General features: G+C 38.2%; 1 protein-coding gene across 6 annotated transcripts in view; it reads right to left on the reverse strand.

Moving 5' to 3' along the window:
* HEATR5B (HEAT repeat containing 5B) overlaps positions 1-14,985 on the reverse strand; it is a 107,850-nt gene that overhangs the window by 15,589 nt on the left and 77,276 nt on the right. For all 6 annotated transcript variants that reach the window (XM_010337500.2, XM_003926816.4, XM_074395897.1 and 3 more), the window contains exons 28-33: positions 12,448-12,685; positions 10,550-10,804; positions 9,413-9,540; positions 5,073-5,217; positions 3,849-4,115; positions 1,907-2,131 (exon numbers count right to left, since the gene is read on the reverse strand). In XM_010337500.2, the coding sequence (XP_010335802.1) occupies positions 1,907-2,131; positions 3,849-4,115; positions 5,073-5,217; positions 9,413-9,540; positions 10,550-10,804; positions 12,448-12,685 (1,258 nt within the window). The remainder of the gene's footprint in view (positions 1-1,906; positions 2,132-3,848; positions 4,116-5,072; positions 5,218-9,412; positions 9,541-10,549; positions 10,805-12,447; positions 12,686-14,985) is intronic.

The following is a 14,985-nucleotide window of genomic DNA, read 5'->3' on the forward strand; positions in this document are numbered from 1 at the left end:
GCAATATGTCTTAGTTGTATGATGTACTAAGACATAACATTACTTATGCAGTATTCCTGCCAAAAATGCAGAAATTGAATCTAACCTAAGAGAAAAAAAAAATGACGCCGGATGTGGTGGCTCATGCCTATAATCCCAGCACTTTGGGAGGCCGAGGCGGTTGGACCGCCTGAGGTCAGGAGTTTGAGACAAGTCTGACCAACATAGTGAAACTCCATCTCTACTAAAAATACAAAACATTACTCGGCGTGGTGGCGGGCACCTGTAATCCCAGCTACTCAGGAGACTGAGGCAGAAGAATCACTTGAACACAGGAGGCGGTGGTTGCTGTGAGCCAAGATCGCGCCATTGCACTCCAGCCTGGGCAACAAGAGTGAGACTACATTTCAAAAAAAAAAAGAAAAAAAGAAAAAACAACAGACAATTCTAAATTGAGAAACATTCTACATAATGGACGGCCTGTATTATTCAGCATAATTAATGTCATGAAAGGAAAAGGCCAGGAACTGCCCAAGATTAAGGGAGCTTAAGGCAATATAATAACTAAATAAAAAGAAAAGAGCTCTATGATGGTCATTATTAGGACAAGTAGTGACATTTGCATAAGAACAATAATAGCATTGTATCAATGTCACATTGCCTAAATTTAGTAATTTTTCAGTGGTCATGGAAGAGAATGTCCTTTGTTCTTAGGATATCCATCAAGCATTTAGGTATAAAGAGTCATGATGACTTCATATCCTCAAATAGTTCAGCAAAATAAATAATAATACTAGCAATAATGCTATGTGGATTATAGAGAAAGTAATAAATCATGTGTGGCAAAATGATGACAAACGGTAAATCTAGGAGAAGTATATGCTGGCGTTCCTTATGTTATTCTTGCAACTTTTTTTAACGTTTGAAATTTATTTCAAAGTCAAAGGGTCTAAAAACGAAAAACAATGTTGCAGCAATCAAGAGTGATTCATTACATCCAAGCATCCAAGATTTTTGTACATGTTTGTGCATGTTCACATACATACACACATTTTTTAAAGTGAAAGATGCCAGATTTTAGAACATGAAATGGGATTTTCATAATGGATATACTCTATTATAAAACTTTTCTTGTTAAGCAAGGGATCTGCTTGCCTCGATATACAAATATACAAATAAGCCTGTGGCTTTGATTTCTACTTCATAACTGACTGTGTCTCCTGGGAATTTAGTTCCAGACAGCATATCTCAGATGGCAAGTTAATTCTTTTATCAGACTTTTAAATTTACCTCATATGAATGAACTAGCTTGATAAAATATCAAAACTTTCCCTTAATGAAGTTTCAAAAATATTGACTCTGGATCCCCACCTCAACAAAAATTAAATCAATCAATCAATCAATCAATCTATCTAACTAATCTTTTTTAAAATTGAGACGGAGTCTTGCTGTGTTTCCCAGGCTGGAGTGCAATGGCGCAATCTTGGCTCACTGCAACCTCCACCTCCCAGGTTCAAACGATTCTCCTGCCTCAGCCTCCTGAGCAGCGGGGACTACAGGCATATGCTGCCACGCCTGGCCAATTTTTTGTATTTTTAGTAGAGCTGGGGTTTCACCATGTTAGCCAGGATGGTCTCCAGCTCCTTCCCTCGTGATCTGTCCACCTCGGCCTCCCAAAGTGCTAGGATTACAGGCGTGAGCCACCGCGCCTGGCCCCAAAATGTTTATAAGTACTAACACAAGGGCATTTAGAGTCAACAATCCAGAAAAAGAGTATTCAAGTTGACACCTGAAAGATATGATTAACACATCACTCTGAGTTGACTCATTGTTATACAGCAGTTTTCTGATAAGTTTATTCAGCCTAATTAATTATTTAGGGAACAGATATCCTAACTGATTAAAAAGTTTTAAACTGATACGTTACCTGGTTGAGAATATTCCAGGATGCATGCAAGTGTGCTACGAATCAGAGCTGTCCATTGTTTTTGAGTTTCCTCAGTTTTGGCCATTGAAAGTGTCACAATACTTTTAATCCCTTGAAGAGCTGCACTGACTGGTGGAGGAACCTGATTATCTGCAGACTTTATTGCTGTGTCTTTCAATATTCTTGCAATTAAGAATAGAATTGTGGGCAGGACTGTCATGCATCCTGAAAGAAAAACAAATCAGATTACCTCATAAGTATTTCAGTTCCCACATTATAGTTGTTTCTATTGCTTGTAATTTTTGCATGTGATTGTGGTTTAATAAAGTTTTTTCCTTGACTCTATAAAAAATTTAATGTATTATTATTACCATAATTCAATGTTTGAAAAAGAAAATAAGCAAGTGTCATATTATTTCACAGACAGAATTGGTATTTTCTTTCTTTTTCCAGCTAGCCTTGTTTTTAATACTTCACCTATTTAATATTTCATGCCCTTTGTAATGAAAATGAAAAAGGAAGACAGAAAAACAGGAAAAAGCTCTACCAGATACTGTGAGAAGCACCTGAGTAACTTGGTGAATTTTATAGCAATTTTAAGACATGTAATCAATCCTCAGTGTACTGAAGTCAACCTAATCAAGCTGGGAAAGTGAAAGAAGACCATTGGGGTAAGGAAAGAAGAAATGAAATAATCCTAGAATTTGCAACTGAAAATTCTAGGTCATGAAAATTCAACCTCCCATGAAAGGAAAGAATCCCTTCACCACTCTGACCTGCAGCCCATTGTAGCCTCTGCTTGCAAAACTCCAATGATGGGGAATTCATTATTTTCACATATGTAGGATTACTCTAAGAGGTAGAAAAGTGGTCTCTGTGTTGACCTGAAATTTATCTATTTATATACTGTTAACATTTTTACCTCTTAGATCTTAATCTTTTGGCTTCCCTGAGCCCCACTGGAATTAGAATTGTCTTGGGCCATACATAAAATACACTAACAACAGCTGATGAGCTAAAAAAAAAAAAAAAAAAAAGAAAAAGAAAAAGAAAAAGGTCCATGCGGACATCTCATAACGTTTTAAAAAAGTTTACGAATTTATGTTGGTAAAGTTCAAAGCCATGCTGGGCCGTGCATTGGACAAGCTTGTTCTGGATAAAACAGAGGGAAAGTCTACTTTTACATTTATTAGGTCTTCAATATCCACACCCAGCTATTATCTTTTTCAGCCATAATTTATTTTGGTGCTCCTTAAAGTTGGCTGTCATTCTTCTCTAACATTTTTGACTTTTTCTTTTCCCGTTTTTTTTTTTTTTTTTTTTTGAGATGGAGTCTTGCTCTGTTGCCCAGGCTGGAGTACAATGGCATGATCTTGGCTCACTGCAGCCTCTGCCTCCTGGGTTCAAGCAATTCTCCTGCCTTAGCTTCCTAACTGGGATTATAGGCATGCATCACCATGTCCAGCTAATTTTTTTGTATTTTTAGTACAGACGGGGTTTAACCACGTTGGTCAGGCTGGTCACAAACTCCTGACCTCAGGTGATCCACCTGCCTTGGCCTCCCAAAGTGTTGGGATTACAGGCGTGAGCCACTTTGCTCTGGCTTGAGTTTTTCAGTGTTGCTCAAGAGTGGCAATCAGATTAGAAAATAGAGTTTAGTAATTCCACCTTATGTCTATCTGCTGGCACTGTCTTCCCCCAACCTGCAGTTCCATGTCTCATTTGAAACATATCTGACAACAACACCTCAGGTTTGTGACTTTTTGAATCTTAATCTTCATAGGCTCCTAAAGGTCGACAAAACCTTAAAGAAAGATCAGATGCTTATTTCTCACTTGAGATTTAAGAGGAAACTAAGTTACAACAGTGCTTAAAATCAAAGGCAAGCTCATCTTTGTTTACTGTAATATAATGCCTTTCCCAATGCTGATCAATACCGTACCAGCAGGTGAACAAAGGGATGGTAAATCAGAGAGTATGGTAACTGTGGCTGCCACCAAACGAGCACTTTCTTCCGACAGTCGAGTTTTAGTGGCGATGTGACTTGGAGAGTCTGACACCTTGGTACTGAGATGTGGCATATGCCGTACTAAAATGAACATCAGCAGCTCCATAGTTGCAAACACGAGTGATTTTCCAGGAATGAGACCACCGCTGTCGCCTCCTTCTCCCAATACAGTACAGGCCTCTTTTTCCATATCATCTTCATCTGAGGTAAAAGATAATTTGGTGAAATTTCCAGCCAAAAAAAGTATATAATGCAACACAGTAAGTATATTTAGGAAATTCCTTCAAAAGAATTTACAAGCAAATGTCTAACTGATGTCACATGGCTTTCTCAGTATACTTCTCTGCCTTCGTGGAATTCTGTGCATTGATCTCTCCTTAAAGGTAACAGACAGTTCATTTTTCACTTGGAAAATCTTTATCAGGTATTATTATTTGGAATATATTTTGTAATAGGAATAACACATATGTTAGGTTGAACCAGATGAAATTGACAAAAGGTGAAAAATAGTCAACTCTCAGGGGATTCAGTCCTTTCTAATGAAAATAAAATCAATTTCGAATCTTCTAAATGTATGATTAATTTTTTTTAAACTAATAACTTCTGGCCAGGGGCTGTGGCTCACACCTGTAATCTAAGCACTTTGGGATGACGAGATGGGCAGATCACTTGGGCTCAGGAGTTCGAGACCAGCCTAGGTAACATGGCAAAACACTGTCTCCACCAAATATTAGCCAGGTGTGGTGGTGTCTGTCTGTAATCTCAGGTCCTCTGAAGGCTAAAGTGGGAAGATCACCTGATCCTGGTAGTTCGAGGCTGCAGTGAGCTGAGATTGCACCACTGCACTCTACCCTGGGCAAGAGAGTAAGACTGTTCCACATCAAAAAAAAAAAAAAAAAAAAAAAAGATTAGCTGGACTTGGTGGAGTGTGGCTATAGTCCCAGCTACTCAGAAGGCTAAGGCAGGAGGATCTTGAGCCCAGGAGTTAGACTACACTGAAATATGATCACATCATTGCACTCTAGCTTGGGTGACAGAATGAGACCCTGTCTCTAAAAATAAAATTAAAACTACAGAAATATGTCCTGGCATTAATATTTTAAAAATTAGAGTACAAACTAAGATTTACTTCAAGTTAGTTTAATTTCTAGTGCTTACTTAGAGTGCTTCTTTTTTCTTGCAAATAATCCTGAGCAGCTCTTACTATCTGTTGTACAACTCCAGTAACCAGCAGCTGGACAGATGGTGGATTCCAGGTCAATAGGAGGCGGTGCAAAACACTCAACAACTCAACACCAATCAGCTAATATAAATAAAGAAATATAAACACATTTAATTTCAAAGGATAAATTTATATTATTAAGATCTGAGAAAGTATATATGTAAAAACAGAAATTAGGTAGCTAAAATTTAAGTATAGGACTATGTAACAAATAAGAACATAGTAACAATCTTTAGAAATGTTCACATTTTACCTCAATGTATTTTCAAGCAACAAATGATTTATTATTTACATATTTAAATGCAATTTATATTCAAAGTTGATCATTCTCCTTTTGGAAGGAAATAATGGGGCTAAACAGTACTTTAGAGTCCAATACTGCTAAAATTTATAATTCCTAACCTGAGCTGAATATCCAAGAATTTGTACAATCTCTGCCTATCGAATTATAGAAATCTCTGGTGAGTTCCTTTTCTATTCACTTCAGCAACTACTACAAACTTTCACCACCCACTTTAAGCTTCTTACAATCTTTCACATCAAATTCATCCAATGACCCTAAGATTTCAAAGGTGAAAAAGACTTAACTGCAACCAAAACCACCTTTACCTCTTCCCTTAAGATCATGTTTTCAGCCTCTTATTTGAGGCTTAATCTGAGGTTAATCTTTCCTTATGTGTTCCTATCCAATCCTATTTGACTTCCTAGGGATTCTTCAAGGACTTTGATTTCGTATGTTTTCAGTTTCTCTCTCTAGGTAGGCTGTTCTCAATATAAGGAAAATGCTCAAGTCTTTCTTATCTAATGTCCCACCGCACTCCTCCCAAAGCCTCCAGACCCCTCCATGTCCTCCTCTGTGTGTCTTGCTCCTTCTTTTCCCAGCCTAGATGCTTCTACTTCCTTTACTCTCTTATTTTACTCCTTGATCTACTATCTGGCTACTATTCACCTAAAACAATCCTCTGCAGGAGGTCACCAATAACCTCCTCTACATTTCTGTGTTTATTTACTGGATCTGTTTCTTTTCTCTTTTTTTTTGGACAGAGTCTCACTTTGTTATCCAGGCTGGAGTGCAGTGGCGTAATGTTGGCCCACTGCAACCTCAGCCTCCCGGGTTCAAGCAATTCTGCCTCAGCCTCCTGAGTAGCTGGGATTACAGGCACGTGTCACCACACCTGGCTGATTTTTGTTTCTTTAGTAGAGACAGGGTTTCACCGTGTTGGTCAGGCTGATCTTGATCTCCTGACCTCATGATCCACCTGTCTTGGCCTCCCAAAGTGCTGGGATTACAGGTGTAAGCCACTACACCTGGCTAGATTCTGTTTCTTTTGATATTCTCTCTATCCTTCTTGAAACTCCTCCCTTGTCTTTGATAACTCTGTTCTCTTTTGGTTCTCCTTCAACCTCTCCAGTAGTTTCCACTGTTGATTTATTTCTTTCGTCTCAATTTTTAAATGCTATTTATCCTCAAGCTTCCAATCTTGGCCCTCTTTCTTTCTTCCTTTATTAAGCCTTCCTAGGCTAGTGTACTTCCTTCTTTTCTGGAATTATGAAAACAGCCTCAGAACTGGCCTCCGTCTCCCTTTACATCTCTTACAAACCAATCTACCTCTACGAGGTTAACAGAATGATCCCTTCTGAAATATAGTTAGTTACATCATTCCTCTACTTAAACATCTTTTTTTTTTTTTTTTTGAGATGGAGTTTCACTCTTGTTACCCAGGCTGGAGTGCAGTGGCACGATCTCGGCTCACCGTAACCTCCGTCTCCTGGGTTCAGGCAATTCTCCTGCCTCAGCCTCCTGAGTAGTTGGTATTACAGGTATGTGCCACCATGCCCAGCTAATTTTTTGTATTTTTAGTAGAGATGGGGTTTCACCATGTTGACCAGGATGGTCTCGATCTCTTGACCTCGTGATCCACCCGCCTCGGCCTCCCAAAGTGCTGGGATTACAGGCTTGAGCCACCGTGCCCGGCCTACTTAAACATTTTTAATGATTCCCTATCACTTTCAGGATAGGATTCAAACTCTTTTACATGTCATCAAGAAATCTTCAGGATTTGGTCTTCACCTTGTCCAGCCTCATCCAACAACCTCATGTTCCATTCACATCAGCCATAGTAAACGGCTACGCCCTTGAACTTGGCATGTTCTCTCATGCCTCCTAGTGTTTGTATTTGCTATTCTTTCTGAGAGGAAAACCCTTCCCACTTGTGCTGTCTCACTAATCCCTCTAGAAGATTTTTTAATTTTTTAATTTTTATTTTTGAGACCGAGTCTCGCTCTGTCGCCCAGGCTGGAGTGCAGTGGCTGGTGTGATCTCAGCTGACTGCGACCTCTACCTCCTAGGTTCAAGCGATTCTCCTACCTAAGCCTCCAAGTAGCTGAGACTACAGGTGTGTGCCACCATGCCCAGCTAATTTTTGTATTTTTAGTAGAGATGGGGTTTCACTATGTTGGCCAGGATGGTCTCGATCTCTTGACCTTGGGATCTGCTCGCCTCGGCCTCCCAAAGTGCTGGGATTACAGGTGTGAGCCACAGTGCCTGGCCTCTCTTGAAAATTTGATTCAACCATTGCCCACTCTGAGAAACTGTCCTTTGCTTTCCTATCACAACATTGGGCTCCTCCTCTCTATTCTAATTGCAGACTTACATGTACTAAAATAGCACTTATCACACTGTACTCATCTCCTAATTCAGGCACAGGAAACTGCTTTCACTATCTATAACCTCAAACCATGTTTGGGGTAGACCAGGCACAGAGTAAAAGTAACTGGGTGAATAAACACAGTGAGTCAATGTACTCATATCACGTTAAAATCGGATCCAATTCAGAAAAAGAATACATCCTTTTTTCCACTGTAAAGCAATACTCAAATAAACAAAATATGACTAAATCCAAAAAACAGCTATTTGTGTAAGATATTATGTTAAACCCAAATAATTGAGTTTAAATATAGTAGTCCTTCTTCACTCACAGATGAAATCTTACAGATCTATCTGATAACAATCCTGAAGATTCTTTTTCTTTTTTTTTTTTTTCTTTTTGAGACAGAGTGTCGCTCATGTTGCCCAGGGTGGAGTACAATGCGGTGATCTTGGCTCACCACAACCTTTACCTCCTGGGTTCAAGCTATTCTCCTGCCTCAGCCTCCCGAGTAACTGGGATTATGGGCAAGCACCACCACACCCGGCTAATTTTGTATTTTCAGTAGAGGCAGGGTTTCTCCATGTTGGTCAGGGTAGTCTCAAACTCCTGACCTCAGGTGATCCGCCCGCCTCAGCCTCCCAAAGTGCTGGGATTACAGGCGTGAGCCACTGCGCTTGGCTAACAATCCTGAAGATTCTTACAGTTCTTTGTAGCTTGACTAGGGCACAGCTTCAGGCTACTAGGTTAGAGTACAAAAAGAGTTAATCAGTGAGTCAATCTTGTAACCACATGGCATATTTATTTTGTTGATATGATTTGTTTTGTTTTTGGCCAGCATGATGTACAAAATTAATATCGATGTAATAAGATGATACCAATTTTGGTTTTTATCTGTTTGTGTTTTATGGAAAATTATGCCAAGTGAAACCATGTGGTAGTGCTGGTGTCCAAAAATAAAACTAAAATTAAAAAAAAAAAAATCACTTACTATAGAAAGAAAAAAAAAGCTAATTAAAAAAAGAACAAATTCAGTGGTAGCTTGATTCTGTAACATAGTCACTTATAAATTCCATACAGAAATTAGAAAAAGTAATTCATGAAACTTTAGATGAGTACTTGAGCCAGTACAAAAAACATTTCATTACACGAGAGGTAAAACTTCAACAACCTGGCAGATTAGTGCCCTAAAATAAAAAAAAAGAAAAAATAAAAAAAAAAGAAACTTTATCAACCATTCAAAAGTGGTGTAATTTATTTAATAGCCTTAGAAGTTACTTTAGCCCTTTAGTAGTAGAATCATGAACTGGAACTGAAAGGATCCCTTTTATTTTTAGTTTTGATTACTGATGAACAAATTAAAGAAGGTATAGTGACTATATCTAGTTTAGCACTGCCTGTCACCCAAGATTCAGCACAGCCAAAATCCTGAGTACTTATTATATATTATACTTATTATATATATTAATTGCTCTTAATAAATTTGTTATATAGTATATTATGACTAATTATATATTTATAGGTAATATTTACATAGTAAATACATATTTATTTTCTATGTGAGAAAATTATCTTAAGGTAAATATGATTAAAACAAAACACACAGTTGTGTATCAAAGACAGTGTACCTGATCTTCTGCAATATGGATTCGAGCATAAGGAGAGTCTAGCAAGGTATGTAAGGCCTGTAGGCATGCTGTAACATGTTCAATGGGCTCCTCAGGTCTAGGGGAACAAAGAAACTGTATACTCACACCTGAAATGCACAAAATAAAAACATGTTTTTTCACTACAAAACACTTGACCCTGTTTGATACCATATTTCTTCTTTATGTTTTTACAGATTACCTTAATGTATATTTATTAATGCCTCAGAGTTCAAAATGGTTTCCAAGTTAAGCCAAACTCAACATAAGGTTGTAGTTTTACAATTAGGTTAATATTCAAATTAGCTATGTTTGGAAGAGGGAATTCCCATGCCATCAGGTTGATTATGATGATATTAAGTTTTTATTTCTAGGACTTTTAAAATAATACATTAAGAAAATAAACTTACAAACATTATAAAATTGCTTTTAGTTAAATGGTAGCCAAATAATTTTTCATGCATACAATGTTTTTAAACGGGAAGCACAATGGGTATCATAGGAAACAACAGCTCTGAATTTACATAAGGGGAAAGTCATTGTTTTAGATGTTTTTCACATTTTCACTTATGAGATCTGCTGATGAATCCCATAATCACGCCTTACCAATTGTGTTCCTTTTCATCCCCCCAAAAATAAGATCATTAAAAGTCGCATTACAACGTATATATTCTTTTTTATTTTTCCTGGCTATGCTACATGTTAACAGCAATACAATGTATATATTCTTAAATGTTAAAAAAGTATATATAAAGCAATTTTAAATTAGGATTTACTGCAATCTGATTAAACATTTATTCTTAACAGGATAATTGGTTGAGTTCCAAGTAAAAAGAAAACCTGTTGTTGAATGAAAAGCATATTAAGTTTTTCTACTGAAAATTATTCGATATTGCTCTCTGAATGAACATGACAGCTAAGTAGTTTCAGTAGTTTTTAATAATTTAATTTTTAGGTTAAAAATTCAATTAACAATTTATAAGGTGAGGTGAAAAATCCTTTCACTTTTCCTTCTCTGAATTGTATTATACTGTACAAAATCTTTCCATAGCTTCAAAATGAAGGATACAAATTTTCAGAAGTGATACCTAATAAAATATATGAATGTGACAGACCTACCTAAAATCAGATGCATTCTGTCTTTGTTAATTTCTGGCAAAGATTTAGCGCTACCCACTGCTCCTGATGCCTGGTTTAAATTGACAGATGTAGAACGTTTTTGTAAACCAGATATTGCTGCTGCTTCTGTAGACTCTGAGCATGTAAATCCTGTGCTATTTAACCAAAGTGCCACCGCGTGGAGAACTGGGGCCCAGGAATTCCGATAGTGAAGTCTAGCTGTATCAATAGTTTCAGGCGTATAAAATGCTCCACCTGTAAAACAATCAAATCAATTAAAAACATTACTTTTTTTTTTTTTTGAGACAGAGTCTCACTGTGTCACCCAGGCTGAAGTGCAATGGCTTAATCTCAGCTCACTGCATCCTCCACCTGCCATGTTCAAGCAATTCTCCTGCCTCAGCCTCCCGAGTAGCTGCGACTACAGGTGGGTGCCACCATGCCCAGCTAATTTTTTATATTTTTAGTAGAGATGGGGTTTCACCATGCCAGCCAGGCTGGTCTTGAATTCCTGACATTGTGATCTGCCCACCTTAGTCTTCCAAAGTGCTGAGATTACAGGTGTGAGCTACCACGCACAGCCAAAACATTACTATTATAAATGTTTGTTCATTTATGAACCACTAACAAAAATACTTGTTACGTAATAGTATCTGTTACATACAAAAGAGAAATCTAGCCAAAGGGCTTCTCTTCTTTACAAAACCACCAAAACTAACCTCTTTTCTATAGCTGATGAACTGCAATACCTGTCTCTTCCTCACTGATGCTAGTTTTCCAGCCTTTCCTCTGCTACTGCTGATGTCACTAAGTATTCTTACCTTTTCTTACTCTGTTGTCACAGAATTTATCTCTTCATTGCTGCCAGTGGCTCCTAAAAACCCTATCATCCTCTCTTTCTACCATAACCAGGGAACTCCGTTTCTTCCTGTTTCTCTCCTCTTCTGCTATTCCTCTCCATCTCCTGTTTTGTTTCCACTACTAATACTGAGGACTTCCTCATTACTCCTTGCTGTTATGATGCATTAAGAAAGGTTTAGGCAAAGGAGGGAACTCCATTATTTTTATCATTCATATATAGGAAGGAGAATGGGTTCTTCGGGTAGGAACTAGTAACGCACTTTCTAAATAGAAAAAAACGTTGATGATTTCTATACTGATGTCAATAAGAAAACTAAAGCACCATCTGCAAAGCACTTTAGGAACACAATTTATTGGTACACTAGGAATCTGAAATAGAATATGAAAATACATACATTGCACAGTATAGCAATACACATCTATGATTAAGCATAATGACTTGTTATCCATAGCTATATAGAATACCCTAGCTCAGGCTGGGCATGATGGGTCACGCCTGTAATCCCAGCACTTTGGGAGGCTGAGGCGGGCAGATCACAAGGTAAGGAGATCAAGATCATCCTGGTGAACACGGGGAAACTCTATCTCTACTAAGAATACAAAAAATTAGCCGGGCGTGGTGGTGGGTGCCTGTAGTCCCAGCTACTTGGGAGGCTGAAGCAGAAGAACCACTTGAACCTAGGAGGTGGAGGTTGCAGTGAGCTGAGATCATGCCACTGCACTCCAGCCTGGGCGACAGAGCGAGACTCTCTCTCAAACAAACAAACAAACAAACGAACAAATAAACCCTAGCTCATACAGCTATTATTATAACAGTGCCTGCTAACATGTTTGCTTCTGCTAACAAAAAAGCTCCATGCTATATCTTCCATCTACAAATTCAATATAGAGAACATACTCTTAGACAACATCAAACTTAAGTCCACAGAAATTTAAACTGTTATTATAGTTACTGTTGTTGCTAGCCTGTACCATTTCCATTTTGTTTAACTACTACTTTGAACTCCGTAAAAGTAAACTCAGAATGTGATACTTACCGTCTGGAGGAAGCTGACTAGAAAATTCAGCTGGTAAAGTCAAGAGTGCATAATCTTTTAATGCTGCTAACCACAGGCGACTGAGTGTTGGCAGTTCGGGTTGTACCAGTGTTATTAAACTATCTGGTGGCAGTTCATCTATGGTACCATAGTCATCATCATCGTCGTCAGTATTTTTAATTGCTCTTTTTGGTTTTGACTCTGCTTCCTTTTTAATATTCATAGCAACCACATACACCTAATATGATATTTAGGAGGACAAAATAACAAGGCATAAGATAAAAAAAAAAGATATTTTAAGTTGTTATAAAAATACAGTTAAATCATCAAAGATAACTGGGTATAGAAAGTATATACCTTGATCAGGTACAGTGGCTCCCAGCACATTGGGAGGCCGAGGCAGGAGAATCACTTGAGGCCGGAGGTCAAGACCAGCCTGAGATATATAGTGAGACCCTATTTCTACAAAAAGTAACAAAAATACTAGCCAGGCATGGCGGCATATGTCTATAGTCCCAGCTGCTTGGGAGGCTGAGGCAGGAGGATCACTTGAGCCCAGGAGTTCAAGGTTCCAGTGAGCTATGATCATGCCACTGCACTCCAGCCTGGGCACCAGATTAGAGACCCTGTCTCAAAAAAAAAAAGGAAAAAAAAGTACATACAACTCCATGATTTCCTGATAAACACAAAATAATAACTCCATTTGCTTTGGAGGCATTTTTTCTAAAAAAAATTTATCTGACTTCTGACTACTCCTCTGATGGCATGCTCCTTGAGTAGGCTTCTCTGAGTCTTTCTGGCTTCCCTCATTCTACTTTACAAAGGCCCCCTGCTCTTTTTTTTTTTTTTTTTTTGCCACAGGGTATAACTCTGTTTCTGCCTCCACGTTCATAGACTTACTAATCAGGCATTCAAAGTAAGTGGCTGAGAGGAAAAGAGACAACAGAAAGGATTTCCATGAATATTATTCTAAACTCCTTCTTACACAGATCTTAAATGATATTTGGCAGCCCAGCATTTACAACAGATAGCCTGGCCAATATCTGCCAGTCACATACATTATCTGTATCCTTTCTCTCTAGTTTGTGAGCCAAAAAGACATAAAAGCAACTTTCCTAAAATAGAATTTCAAAGTTTCTTCTTTGTTGAATCATGTTTATTTTCCTTTGTTTTTGTAAGTACATTTAGGCTTTGGCAACTGGCACATACAAAGCTGAATACCACATTAACGAGAAAACAAAAAATAAAGGAATGAGAGCAAGCAAGAAAAGAAATCTTGAGAAAACTGTCTTCCCTGTACACAGTGTTATGTCCATTGTACCTCACGAGAAAGCCTAACTACGGTATCAATATAGGTACACTGCAAGCTTCTTGATGAGAAGCACTGTGTCTTATGGCTATTCTTACACTGAGCAGACTTACAGCACAGAGAAAACATACAGTAATTGACTAAATTCTAAAATAGGGACTTAGGATCTCAAGTTATGAATATATCATAGTCATATCTTCTAGTGATTACACTCTTGTTTCCCCCCCTAAATTTGTTATTATACATTTTTATTTTTATTTTTGAGATGGAGTCTCAATCTGTAACCCAGGCTGGAGTGCAGTGGTGTGATCTCAGCTCACCGCAACCTCTGCCTCATGGGTTCAAGTGATTTTCCTGTCTCAGTCTCCTAAGTAGCTGGGACTATAGGCACACACCACCAAGCCCAGTTAATTTTTATAATTTTAGTAGAGACAGGGTTTCACCATGTTGGCCAGGCTGGTCTTGAACTCCTGACCTCAGGTCTTCCACCTTCCTCGGCCTCCCGAAGTGCCCAGCCACTAACATTTTTAAGAAAATGTCAGCCAGGTGCAGTGGCTCACGCCTATAATCTCAGCACTTTGGGAGGCCGTGGTGGATAGATCAACTGAGGTCAAGAGTTCAAGACTAGCCTGGTCAACATGATGAAACTCCTGTCTCTACAAATACAAAAATTAGCCAGGCGTGGTGGCAGGTGCCTGTTATCCCAGCTACTCAGGAGGCTAAGGCAGGAGAATTGCACTGCACTCCAGCCTGGGCAACAGAGCAAGATTCTGTCTCAAAAAAATAAAAGGAAAAGAAAATGTCACAATAAGCACTGTAAGTATATTCAGCCATTCACTCATCAAATCCTTACTGGGTAGGTACCTTTTGCCTTGAATTTGTTACTGTTCCAGGATTGAAAGCAAAAAAGACAAATAACACATAGTTTTTGCTTTTCATGAATTCACAGGCTAATATTATAATGAGAGGGGAGTGAAAATGTGCTTAAGAAAAGAAACTTTTAAAGATTGAGTTTTAATAATTTATCTTCCACAAAGATAATCTTTTTAATGATTTATCTTCTAGCATACTCTACCCAGTGCCTAGGCAGTGTCTGGTACCTGATGAACACTTGGCAGTTTATGTGATGAATGAATGAATGAATCTCAGGGAACACCACAGATAAAGGAATCTTAACCCTGGGAGGATGAGAAAGGTGAGACAGTTTTTTTTTTTTTTTGAGACAGAAT

This window comes from Saimiri boliviensis, chromosome 1, assembly GCF_048565385.1.
Source record: "Saimiri boliviensis isolate mSaiBol1 chromosome 1, mSaiBol1.pri, whole genome shotgun sequence".
Lineage (NCBI taxonomy): Eukaryota > Metazoa > Chordata > Mammalia > Primates > Cebidae > Saimiri > Saimiri boliviensis.